Consider the following 13,271-nt stretch of genomic DNA (forward strand, 5'->3'; position numbering starts at 1 on the left):
ATCCCTGTTTCTTATTCATTTTGTATTATTAGGCTCTAGCACTATTTAGTGTTTGACACATAGCAACTCTAATTGAATGAATGAATGAATCTCTACAGAAAATAAATTCCAGTGGAGGTGGGTTAGAGAGTATCTCTTATTTTGCCTTCCCAGCACATAACCTGATAGGAAGCTCTCTGAAGAGAGAGTCCATTGATTCCTGCTGTCTAGATCCCTGGAACTGCTTTTATTCCTGACTTTTCCAAGGTCTGAATCTTCAGCTTTTCCTTTAATTCTTGAGTTGTTCTGTCAAGAAACTCCCTTTTCTGCCCTAAGTTGATTACTTGCCACCAAAGAACTTTGAATTTATATTTGTATCAAAGAAGTGACAACAGGCACAGCTGTATTATTTGTCCCCAGGAAGACACAAAGCTTTAGCAGAGGATGGGTTTCCACTGCCAGCCTAAATTTTGTTCTGTTAAGGGAGAACTAGAGGACTTGTAGGGAGGCCCACTCACTTTATGGTTAGAAGGATTTTCAGACTACACTTTCCTGTGCACAAAAGGAGAATTGCAAATGTAGATGACTTTGTTGTTAAAGATAATAATATATAAAAACCTTTGGGAGAAAATACCTGTTGGGGAAATTTTTATTGAAATATAGTTTAATAAACAGGAATGAAGCATATATGCATCTCTTGAATGGAATTTGTTTTTGTTTTTGTTTCAGAGGACTGACACAATATTTGTTCAACAAATATTTGCTGAATGCCCACCATGTACAAGACACTTTAATATTAATCAGTAGACAAAACAAAGATCCTTTCCTTCATGGAGCTTAGATTCTGGAGGAAAAAGACAGAAAATAAAAAGTAAGTCAACTGTCTAATGTGTTAGGTGATAAGTGCTATGGGGATAGTCTTAGCAGAGCAGGGTTAAAGGGAATGGAGTGAGTGTAATGATTCTAAAAATATATCCACAGATTTTGTGAAACTCCTCCCTTTTTTTTTTTTTTTTTTTAAGAAATGGGGTCTCGCTATGTTGTCCAGACTGAAGTGTAGTGACTATTCACAGGCGCGATCCCACTACTGATCATCACGGGAGTTTTGACCTGCTCCATTTCCGACCTGGGCCAGTTCACCCCTCCTTAGGCAACCTGGTGGTCCCCCGCTCCCGGGAGGTCACCATATTGATGCCGAACTTGTGTGTACACTTGATAAGCATAGCCCACTACAGCCCAAAACTGCTGGGTTCAAGCAATCCTCCCACCTCAGCCTCCCACATAGCTGAGACTACAGGCAGGCACCACTGTGCCCAGTGAAACTCCTCCTGGTGAAACTCCTCCCTTTAAGAGGTGGAGCTTAATCCTGTTCCCTTTGAGTGTGGGTCAGACTTAGTGACTCACTTCTAACAAAGAAAATATGGTAAAGTGATGACATATCACTTTTGAGATTACGTTATGAAAAGACTGGCTTTTGTCTTACGTATACCTGCTCTGAGATAGCTGCCAGGTTGTCAGCAGCCTTATGGAGGAGCTAATGTGGCAAGTAGCTAAAGCCTTCAGCCAACAACCAGCAATGATCCGAGGCCTGCCAACAATCATTTGTGAGTTTGAAATGGGATCTTCCTGTCCTAGTTGCAACTTCAGATGACTACAACCTGTGAGAGACTCTCGTCTAGAACCACTCAGTTAAACTGCTCTCAGAATCCTGACCCTCTGAAACTGTGTGAGATAAAACATGTTTGTTGTTTTAAGCTGCTAAATATTGGGATTCATTGTTACATAGTAATAGATAACTAATACAGTGAAGGTAGGAAGGGGGCAGTTGTAGTATTAAATAGGGTGGTCTAGGCCTCGTTGAGAAGGTGACATTTGAACTAAGACTTGAAGGAGGTGGGGAGACATATCTGAGGAAAGGCAAGGAGGCCAGTATGACTGGAGTTGAGTAATGGCAGTAGAGAGTAGTAGTAAAAGGAGTTAACCAGTATGGTGGCCAGCTGATACAGGAACTTCTAGGCTATTGTAAGAACACTGGCTTTTCTTCTAGATTAAAGGAAGAGCCATTGCAGAGTTCTGAGCATATGAACGTAGAGATGTTACCAAAAAATTGAACAAATGTATTAGAGAGTATAAAGAATATGTCACGTATTTAAATTATGTTTACATAATTTTTTATTGATAACTACAGATCAAGTACTTTTGTTGTTCAATTTAATAGAGTAGTGGATGGGAGGGCAAAAGTATAGCCATAAGAAAAGATTCTTAGGGAATGAATATGAATAATCCTGAACATTTTCACTGAAAATGATAAAACCAAATTTAATTTATATCATATCATGTTATTTAGTCAAAGGATTTTGGGAAAAAGAAAATTTATAAGATTTCTTAACTGTTTACAATGTATAACCTGCAGAAAAGGATTATCTTTTTTTTCCCTTTAGAGTCTTATGTGCATTTGCAAACAAGTCAGTGTGATTTATTAAAAGAATGAAGCAAAGACACTACTCGATGGATTTTCTCAACACTCATGAGAAAAATAAATTTAATTCTTTAATTCTAAATTAAATTTCTGTAACTTTACTGATGTGACAAATAGCTATAATGGGACAGTTTATTCTTACCTAATGTAAGGCATTTTTGATGTTTAGGGATATATCTCTCAAGGAGACGCTTCATACATGAATTTTTGGCCTCATCCAAAGCACATTTTCCATCATCATTTCTAAATAACGGGTCAGCTCCATTCAAAAGAAGTAACTCTGCCACCTAGAAAAAAGTTGTTCATGTAAGGGAACCCAGATTGAAGGTATATAACCTTAAATGTGTGCTGGCAGACAGCTCTAAGAAACATCAAATACCTCTTTCAAAAACACAAAACACAGTTTGGATTTATCTATAAATCCTCGTACAATAAAAAAAGAATTAATGTAGTTGCTACTGAATTTTAATTTGTTGATACATTAGTTTCTTCTCACTATAAAAAGACTAAAAAAAGGATGAAAGGGAGAAAGAAAAAAGGAGGGAAGAGAAGAAAGGGAGAAGGAGGTAAGGGGGATGGAAGGTAGGAAAGCAGGCAAGCAGAAAGGCAGGAGGCAAGAAAGAAGTTGAGGTAGAAACGTCTGTGGCTCAGCCACTAGTGAAATGAAGTTAGCAAACACACCAAGAATTAGGACTGGGTTATGTTGTAGTAAATATAATTTTAACATGTTCCAGGAGATAATTATATCTTCCATCTATACCTGTATGCTGCTGCTCCGCCTCAGACTAGGGTTGGGGAAAAAGTGGTCAATCTGTTACTACTTCTCAAATAACCTCCCCTATGCAGCTCTCCTGAGCTCCCCCAATGCCCACCACCCACTGCTGCCCAGAGAAAAACGACTTCTCCCTCCTTTTACACACATATTACTGCCCAATATACTCTATATTATACTTATTTCTTTCATAACTGTCCTACTGTACTCTAACTTTTTTGGGAATGGGACTATGTTTTCTTTCTAAAAATAATTTATCAGTTTTCAACAGGAAATTAATGAATGTGGTTCAAAAAACAGAAGGCTCAGAAGAAAATACAATGCAAAATAAGTTTCACTCCTATACCTCTATCCTATTATTTTTTCCTGAGTCAGGAAAAAATAGTTAGCTTATTCTGAATTTTTCCAGCAATAGTCTAGTCCAACAGGTATGTATGTAGGTAGGTATGTATATATATTTTCTTACACAAGTGGTCATATAGTGTATACACTCTGTAGTTTGCCTTTTTTCCCCCACCTCCCAGCAACAGTTCTTGGAGACTGTTCCGTATCAGTGTAGACTACATTGCCTCATTCTTTTCAGCAGCTAAGTAATAGTTTACTATATGAACGTACTATAATTTATTTCACCAGTACCCTATTAATGAACGTTTAAGTTGCTTCAAAGCTTTTGCTACAGATATATGTCTTTATATTCCCAAAGACTATCTTAGTATCTTACATAAAGTAAATATTCAAAAGTATTGTTTAGTAAAAGAATGACTACAGGGCAGGAAGGATATGGTGAGTAGGCTTTAAGCAACATTACACTAAAAGAAGCCTAAATTTCCATGTTTGTTGTCTGGAATGAGAGGAAGGATATTAATTTCTATATAGTATATGTACCTAAAAATTAAAAATATATGTATATTTCCTTTTACAAGAAAGCATCCTAGCCTACTAAAACAGTTTGAATCTTTCTCTCTTACCTTTGATATTACCTAGTTTGTATTATTCACAAACACAACAGGTACACTTTCCCCATCTTCCTATAATAATAAAATGATTATCACAAATTTACATTATGTCACCTTTTTTTTGAGACAGAGTCTCACTCTGTTGCCCAGGCTGGAGTGCAGTGGCATGATCTTGGCTCACTGCAACCTCTGCCTCCCAGGTTCAATCAATACTTGTGCCTCAGCCTCTCAGGTAGCTGGGAAAAGATGTGCACCACCACGCTTGGCTAATTTTTGTATTGTTAGTAGAGATGGGGTTTCACCTTGTTGGCCAGGCTGGTCTCAAACTCCTGACCTCAAGTGATCCACTTGCCTTGGCTTCCCAAAGTGTTGAGATTATAGGTGTGAGCCACTGCACCTAGCCACTGTGTCAGGCTTTTAAAGACGATATATATCTTTCTTTCGAGACAATAACTAGGTAGTCTCAAGTATACGGCATCTCTTTTAAAACTGCTTTTTAATTACTTCATACTGAGATGTGTGTGTATGTATATGTGCATGTCCCTTTAGTGTATTAATGTTAATTCATGTTTGAAATCATAAAAGCAACATTTGCACATTGCCAAAAAAGTTAAAAATTACAGAAAGCTATTAAGTGGAAAGTAAAAGTCCCTCCTACACTTATTTTGGCAGGCTGAAAATGCCCCCTCATCCTCCCCCACCAAAAGATATCCATGTCTTCATCTCTAGAACCTGAAAATGTCAGCTTTATTTGGAAAAAAAGATCTTTGCGAATATGATTAAGGATTTTGAGATCAGGGGCTTATCTTCAATTATCTCAGTGAGGCTTAAATACCATCACAAGTATCCTTAAGAAAGAGGCTAAGCAAGATTTTATATGTACACACAGAGGAAAAGGTGATGTGAAGTCAAGGGAGAGGTTGAAGTGATGCAGGTAAAATCAAGGAAGGCCGCCAGCCACTAGAAGCTGAAAGAGGCAAGTAACAGATTATCCTCTACAGCCTCTGGAGGGAGTCAAGCCCCACTAATACCTTGATTTTAGTCCAGTGATTCTGATTCTGGATTTCTAGTCTCTAGAGCTGTGAGAGAATAAATTTCTGTTGCTTTAAGCCATCCAGTTTGTGCTAATAGGTTATAGCTGTCATAGGAAACCTATACAGATTTGGGTAGCAGAAAGTGGGGTGCTACTGTAACAAATACCTTAAAATGTGGAAGTGGCTTTGAAACTGGAAAGCCTGGATTGTCTTGAGCAGATATTAGTAGACATATTGATGTTAGGCCAGGCACGGTGGCTCACACCTGTAATCCCAGCACTTTGGGAGGCCAAGGCAGGTGGTTCACCTGAGGTCAGGAGTTCGAGACCAGCCTGGCCAACACGGCAAAACCCTGTCTTTATTGAAAAATATAAAAATTAGCCAGGCATGGTGGTGGGTGCCTGTAATCCCAGCTATTCAGGAGGCTGAGGCAGGAGAATCACTTGAACCCAGGTGGCAGAAGTTGCAGTGAGCCGAGATCAAGTCACTGCATACCAGAGTGGGACTCCATCTCGAGAAAAAAAAAAAAAAAGAAATATTGATGTTAAAGATCCTACCAGTGAGGCTCAGGAGGAGCACATTAGAGAGAACCTGTATCATCTTAGATAGTGCATATATCATCATGAACAGAATGTTGGTGAAAAAATGAACATTAAAGGCATTATTGGCAAGGGCTCAGAAGGAAATGTAGAACACGTTTTTGGAAGCTAGAGGAAAGGAGGTCTTTGCTATATAGTGCCAGAAAGCCTTGGTCCTACAAGTTGTGTGAAAAGCAGAACTTGTAAGTGATAAACTTAAATGTCTAGCTGAGGTGATTTCCAAGTGAAGCACTGAAAGTGCAACCTAGTTTCTTCTTGGGGATTATAGTACAATGTGAGGAGAAAAAGAGAAATTGTAAGAATGAACTGTTCGGCAAAAAAAGAACCAGAACTTGATGATTTGGGAACTTCTGTCCATCAAGATTGGAAATAAATGGTAAAACTTGGAGACTCCTGTAAGAAAAGTATGCTTTGTAGAAAGGCCAAGGGTGTAGCTGGAAAACCTTTGCTAATGCTGAAGACAGTAGGAATGTGACTCAAAGACCCATTTAACCATCTCAACAGAAGCCAAGAATATAGGTGGGCCTGTGGAAAGATCTGTGAAAAACAGTGTTGTCTAATGGCATGAATCCCTGTGACATACATGGAAAACTCACAAGGTTTCTTGAAAATGATCTGTCTGCAGAAACACTGCATCTTAGACTGAAAGAGACAGAATGAAATGAAGGACTGACAAATTTTAGAGACAGTAAATAGGTTAATAAAACTACTCACCTGTAAATGTATGCTACCCTTCAAAAGAAAAGAAAGGATAATACCAAGAACAGGGAGTTAGCATGGAGTGAAGAGTAGCAGATGGCTGTGGTATAATAGAGGCAGACTGGTCAGAAGCTTAGGAGATTAGGGAATAGTCAAAGAGAGCTTGGCTAAAACTATAGTCCATCTTGGTGGTTCAGAAGAATGTTGTGTATATACAAGGCAATGCCCTTTGAGGAAATGCTGGAGAGGAAACTTCTGAGTTACTGTTCCTTGGCTAAATGTAGGCCAAACTCAAAACTCCCCAAAGAATGAACACAGTCTGTAAGTCACATCAGATCCAACAGTAAAATGTAAAAATCTTTCTGATTCAGGAAGGTTAAACACAACCCCTAATCAATCAGTATTTTACTAATAAATGGTCTTGAACCAAGTTATTCTGTTGGAAACCATGATAAAGATTAAAAACAAGAAAAACACAATTTTGCAAACAGGGTTCACAAGGCTACACACTGTGAGGGAAACAGACTTCACAACTCATCAAACAAATAAAAAAGCAACTCAAGCTGGGCATGTGGGCAGCAGGTACTCAGCATCCACAGTTGCTATCACACATTATGTTAAATGTCCAGTTTTGGCTGGATGCAGTGCCTCATGCCTGTCCCAGTGCTTTGGAAGGCTAAAGCAGGAAGATGACTTGAGGCCAGCAGTTCTAAACCAGCCTGGGTAACACAGCAAGATTCCATCTCTACAAAAAATAAAAGTAAAAATAATTTTTTGAAAAGCTGGGTGTGGTGGTGGATGCCTATTGTCCCAACTACTGAGGGAAGCTAAGGCAGGAGGATCACCTGTGCCCCAAAATTTGAGGCTGTCATGAGCTATGATCACATCACTGCACTCCAGCCTGGGCAACAGAGTGAGACTCTATCAAAAGAGAGAGAGAGAAAGAGAGAGGCAGGAAGAGAGAAAGAGAGACAAAGAAAACCCATTAAAGTATGACCCATACACAGGATAAAAAGCAGCGACAGAAACTGCTTTGAGAGGGTCTATATTTGCAGAAAAATACTCTAAAACAGCTATTATAAATATGTTCAAAGAGCTGATGAAAGGCATGTTTAAAGAATTAAGAAAAAATATGGTGATAATGATTTATAAAATAAAGAATATTAGTAAACAGAAAGTATAAAAAATATCAAACAGAAATTCTGGAATTCAAAAGTATAATAACTGAAAAGAAAAATTCACCAGAGACCTCAGCAGACGGTTTAAGCCAGCAGGAAAAAAGAATCAGTGAATTTGGAGACAGATTAATAAAGATTACACAATCAGAAGAACAGATGTTTAAAAGAATGAAGAAAAATGAATAGAACATCAGAGAAATATGGGACACCATTAAGCACAACAATATACACATTACAGGAGTTCCAGAAAGACAGTGGGGAGAAAAAGGAGCAGGAAAAAAAAATCAAAGAAATAATAGCTGAAAATTTCCCAAATTTGATGTAAAGCATTAACGCACACATCTAAGAAGCACAACATACTCCAAAAAAGATAAACACAAAGGGATATGCATCTAGACATAATCAAAGGCAACATGTTAAAAGTCAAAGATAAAATGATGAAAGCAGCAAAAGAAAAAGAACTTATCATTTAGATGGGAACTCCAATAAAAGTAGCGTCTCACTTATTAGAAACAATCAGGTTCAGAGACAATGGGATAAGATAGTCAAAATGCTGAAAGGAAAAAAAACACTGTCAACCAAGAATCTTATATCTAGCAAAACTATCTTTTAAAAATGAAGGCAAAATAAAGACATTTATAGATAAATAAAAGATAAAAGCTGATAGAATTTATTGGTAGAAGACTTGCTTTAAAGGAAATACTAAAGGTAACTGGGCTGAAAGCAAGTGACAGCAACTCAAATCACATGAAAAAGCGTACAAATAATGGTAATTATACAGATAATTATGGGAGATAATATAATTGTATATTTATTTTCTCTTATTCCCTTAACTCATTTAAAAAGCAATGGCATAAAACAATATGCATATAAATGTTACATTTATAAATGTTATATACTTGACAATAATACCATAAAAGAGGCAGAACAATTCTGTGAAGAAACTCAGTGGTAGTTTGATGGGGATAGCATTGAATCTATAAATTACTTTGGTTGGTATGGCCATTTTCACAATATTGATTCTTCCTAACCATGACCATGGAATGTTTTTCCATCGTTTGTGTCCTCTCTTATTTTCGTGAGCAGTGGTTTGTAGTTCTCCTTGAAGAGGTCCTTCATGTCCCTTGCTAGTTGTATTCCTAGGTATTTTATTCTGTTTGTAGCAATTTTGAATGGGAGTTCACTCATGATTTGGCTCTCTTTATGTCCGCTGTTGGTGTATAGGTATGCTTGTGATTTTTTCACATTGATTTTGTATCCTGAGACTTTGCCAAAGTTGCTTATCAACTTAAGGAGATTTTGGGCTGAGACGATGGGGTCTTCTAAATAAACAATCATGTCATCTGCAAATAGAGACAATTTGACTTCCTCCTTTCCTAACTGAATACCCTTTATTTCTTTTTCTTGCCTGATTGCCCTGGCCAAAACTTCCAATACTATGTTGAATAGGAATGACGAGAGAGGGCATCCTTGTCTTGTGGCAGTTTTCAAAGGGAGTGTTTCCAGCTTTTGCCCATTCAGTATGACATTGGCTGTGGGTTTGTAATAAATAGCTCTTATTATTTTGAGACACATTCCATCGATACCTAGTTTATTGAGATTTAGCATAAAGGGGGGCTGAATTTTGTTGAAGGCCTTCTCTGCATCTATTGAGTTAATCACATGGTTTTTGTCTTTCATCTGTTTATGTGATGAATTACGTTTATAGATTTGTGGATGTTGAACCACCCTTGCATCCCAGGGACAAAGCCAATTTGATCATGATGGATAAGCTTTTTGATATGCTATTGGATTTGGTTTGCCAGTATTTTATTGAGGATTTTTGCATCAATGTTCATCATGGATATCGGCCTGAAATTTTCTTTTTCAGTTGTGTCTCTGCCAGGTTTTGGTAACAGGATGATGTTGGCCTCATAAAATGAGTTAGGGAGGATTCCCTCTTTTTGTCTTATTTGGAATAGTTTCAGAAAGAATGGTACCAGCTCCTCCCTATACCTCTGGTAGAATTTGGCTGTGAACCCATCTGGTCCTGGATTTTTATTGGTTGCTAGGCTATTAATTGCTGCTTCAACTTCAGACCTTGTTATTGGTCTACATAGGGATTCAACTTCTTCCTGGTTTAGTCTTGGGAGGGTGTAAGTGTCCAGGAAATTATCAATTTCTGCTAGATTTACTGTCTCATTTGCATAGAGGTGTTTGTAGTAATCTCTGATGGTAGTTTGTATTTCTATGGGATTGGTGGTGATATTCCCTTTATCATTTTTTATTGCATCTATATGATCCTTCTCTCTTTTCTTCTTTATTAGTCCGGCTAGCGGTCTATTTTGTTGATCTTTTCAAAAAACCAGTTCCTGGATTTGTTGATTTTTTTGAATTGGAAAAAACCACCTTAAACTTCATATAGTACCAAAAAAAGAGCCTGCACAGACAAGACAATCCTAAGCAAGACCGAAAAAAAACGTCTAAAGTTGGAGGCATATCACACGACCTGACTTCAAGCTCTACTACAAGGCTACAATAATCAAAACAGCATGGTACTGGTACCAAAACAGATATATAGACCAATGTAACAGAAAAGAGGCCTCAAGTAATGCCACACAACTACAACCATCTGATAGGTGACAAACCTGACAAAAACAAGCAATGGGGAAAGGATTCCCTATTTCATAAGCGGCGTTGGGAAAACTGGCTAGCCATATGCAGTAAACTGAAGCTGGACCCCTTCCTAACATCTTACACAAAAATTAACTCCAGATGGATTAAAGATTTAAACATTAGACCTAAAACCATAAAAAACCTAGAAGAAAACCTAGGCAATACCAGTCAGGACATAGGCATGGACAAGGACTTCATGACTAAAACGCTAAAAGCAATGGCAACTAAAGCCAAAATTGACAAATGGGATCTAATTAAACTAAAGAGCTTCTGCAAAGCAAAAGAAACTATCATTAGAGTGAACTGGCAACCAACAGAATGGGCAAAATTTTTTGCAATCTACCCATCTGACAAAGGGCTAGTATCCAGAATCTACAAAGAACATAAAGAAATTTACAAGAAAAAAACAAACAACCCATCAAAAAGTGGGTGAAGGATATAAACAGACACTTCCCAAAAGAAGACATTTATGTGGCCAACAAACATATGAAAAAAAGCTCATCATCACTGGTCATTAGAGAAATGCTAATCAAAACTACGGTGAGATACCATCTCATACCAGTTACAATGGCGATCATTGAAAAATCAGGAGACCACAGATGCTGGAGAGGATGTGGAGAAATAGGAACACTTTTACACTGTTGGTGGGAGTGTAAATTAGTTTAACCATTGTGGAAGACAGTGTGGTGATTCCTCAAGGATCTAGAACTAGAAATATCATTTGATCCAGCAATCCCATTACTGGGTATATATCCAAAGGATTATAAATTATTCTATTATAAAGACACATGCACATGTATGTTTACTGCAGCACTGTTCACAATAGCAAAGACTTGGAAACAACCCAAATGCCCATCAATGACAATCTGGATAAAGAAAATGTGGCACGGGCCGGGTGCGGTGGCTCATGCCTGTAATCCCAGCACTTTGGGAGGCTGAGGCAGGTGGATCACGAGGTCAAGAGATCAAGACCATCCTGGTCAACATGGTGAAACCCCATCTCTACTAAAAATACAAAAAATTAGCTGGGCATGGTGGCGTGTGCCTGTAATCCCAGCTACTCAGGAGGCTGAGGCAGGAGAATTGCCTGAACCCAGGAGGCGGAGGTTGCGGTGAGCCGAGATCGCGCCATTGCACTCCAGCCTGGGTAACAAGAGCGAAACTCCGTCTTAAAAAAAAAAAAAAAGAAAATGTGGCACATATACACCATGGAATACTATGGAGTAATAAAAAAGGATGAGTTCATGTCCTTTGCAGGGAAATGGATGAGGCTGGAAACCATCATTCTCAGCAAACTGACACAAGAACAGAAAACCAAACACTGCATGTTCTCATTCATAAGTGGGTGCTGAATAATGAGAACACATGAACACAGGGAGGGGAACATCACATACTGGGGCCTGTTGGGGGTGAGGGACTAGGGGAGTGATAGCAGGGGGTAGGGGGATGGGGGGGATAGCATTAGGAGAAACACCTAATATAGATGATGGGGTGCTGGATGCAGCACACCATCATGGCACATGTATACCTTTGTAACAAACCTGCACGTTCTGCACATGTACCCCAGAACTTAAAGTATAATAAAAAATAAAAATTAAAATAAATAATTTTAAAAATTCTGAAAATGAAAATAAAGCACAAGTTGGGACAGTTATCCTACCAAAAAAAAAAAAAAAGAAAAGAAAAGAGGCAGATCACAATTGAAGTAAAACAATGATACCAGTTGGTAACTTAAATCTACAGGAAAATATGCACAGAACCAGAAATGTAAAACAGGAAGCTTAATAAACTAAACTCTATAAATAAATGTTCTCCTTATCTCAGCTTCTTTAAGAGACATAAGATTATATAAAGTAATATTTGTAACAATATATTGTATTTATAAAATATACTAACATAATATGTATAATAGTAATAGAACAAAAATAGGGAAAAGAAATTTTGCTATATGGAAACAATGATTCCATATATCACTGGAAATATGTTGGCATAACTCTGAACTGATAACTTAAGATGTCTATTATAAGCCCTAGAGCAACCACTAAGAACATAACTCAAAAATATAGTAAAAAAAAATCATTAAAGGAATTAAATTGTTGAACTAGAAAATATTTATTTAATGTAAAACAAAGCAGTATATGTGGGAAAAAAACAAAAAGATCAGATAGACTGAAAACAAAAGGAAATGGCAGGTGTAAATTTAACCATATCAATAACAATATTAAATATGAGTGGATTAAACAACCTAATCAAAAGGCAGAGAAGGTAAGATGTGATTCTTTTTAAAAATATACTATCTGAAACACACATTAGATTCAAAGATAACAAACAAGATGAAAGTAAAAGGATAGAAATGACATACCATGCAAATGGTAAAAGAGAGCTGGAGTGATGGTCTGGTTTGGCTTTGTGTCCCCACCCAAATCTCATCTTGAATTGTACTCCCATTATTCCCATATGTTGTGGGAGGGACCCAGTTGGAGATAATTTAATCATGAGGGCATTTCTCCCATACTGTTCTCATGGAAGTGAATAAGTCTCATGATATCTCATCGTTTAATAAGGGGAAAGACGTTTCTCTTGGCTCTCATTTGCTCCCTTGCTGCTACAGTGTAAGAAGTGCCTTTCACCTTATGCCATGATTGTGAAGCCTCCCTAGCCATGTGGAACTATAAGTCCATTAAACCTCATTCTTTTGTAAATTGCCCAGTCTCTAGTATGTCTTTATCAGTAGCATAAAAACAAACTAATTCAGCAAATTGGCACCAGTAGAGTGGGATGCTGCTGAAAAGACACCAGAAAATGTGGAAGCAACTTTGGAACTGGCTAGCAGGCAGAGGTTGGAACAGTTTGGAAGGCTCAGAAGAAGACAGGAAAATGTGGGAAAGTTTGGAACTCCCTAGAGACTTGTTAAATGGCT

The 13,271-nt window shown here is 37.8% G+C and overlaps 1 protein-coding gene across 4 annotated transcripts in view; it reads right to left on the reverse strand.

Annotated features, from left to right (window-relative positions):
- ANKRD31 (ankyrin repeat domain 31) overlaps positions 1 to 13,271 on the reverse strand; it is a 139,163-nt gene that overhangs the window by 76,587 nt on the left and 49,305 nt on the right. For all 4 annotated transcript variants that reach the window (XM_064376056.1, XM_012462151.2, XM_021673218.2 and 1 more), the window contains one exon: positions 2,601 to 2,745. In XM_064376056.1, the coding sequence (XP_064232126.1) occupies positions 2,601 to 2,745 (145 nt within the window). The remainder of the gene's footprint in view (positions 1 to 2,600; positions 2,746 to 13,271) is intronic.

Source organism: Aotus nancymaae, unplaced genomic scaffold (genome assembly GCF_030222135.1).
Source record: "Aotus nancymaae isolate 86718 unplaced genomic scaffold, 86718_ANA_hifiasm-v0.15.2.pri h1tg000014l, whole genome shotgun sequence".
In the NCBI taxonomy this organism is placed as follows: Eukaryota; Metazoa; Chordata; class Mammalia; order Primates; family Aotidae; genus Aotus; species Aotus nancymaae.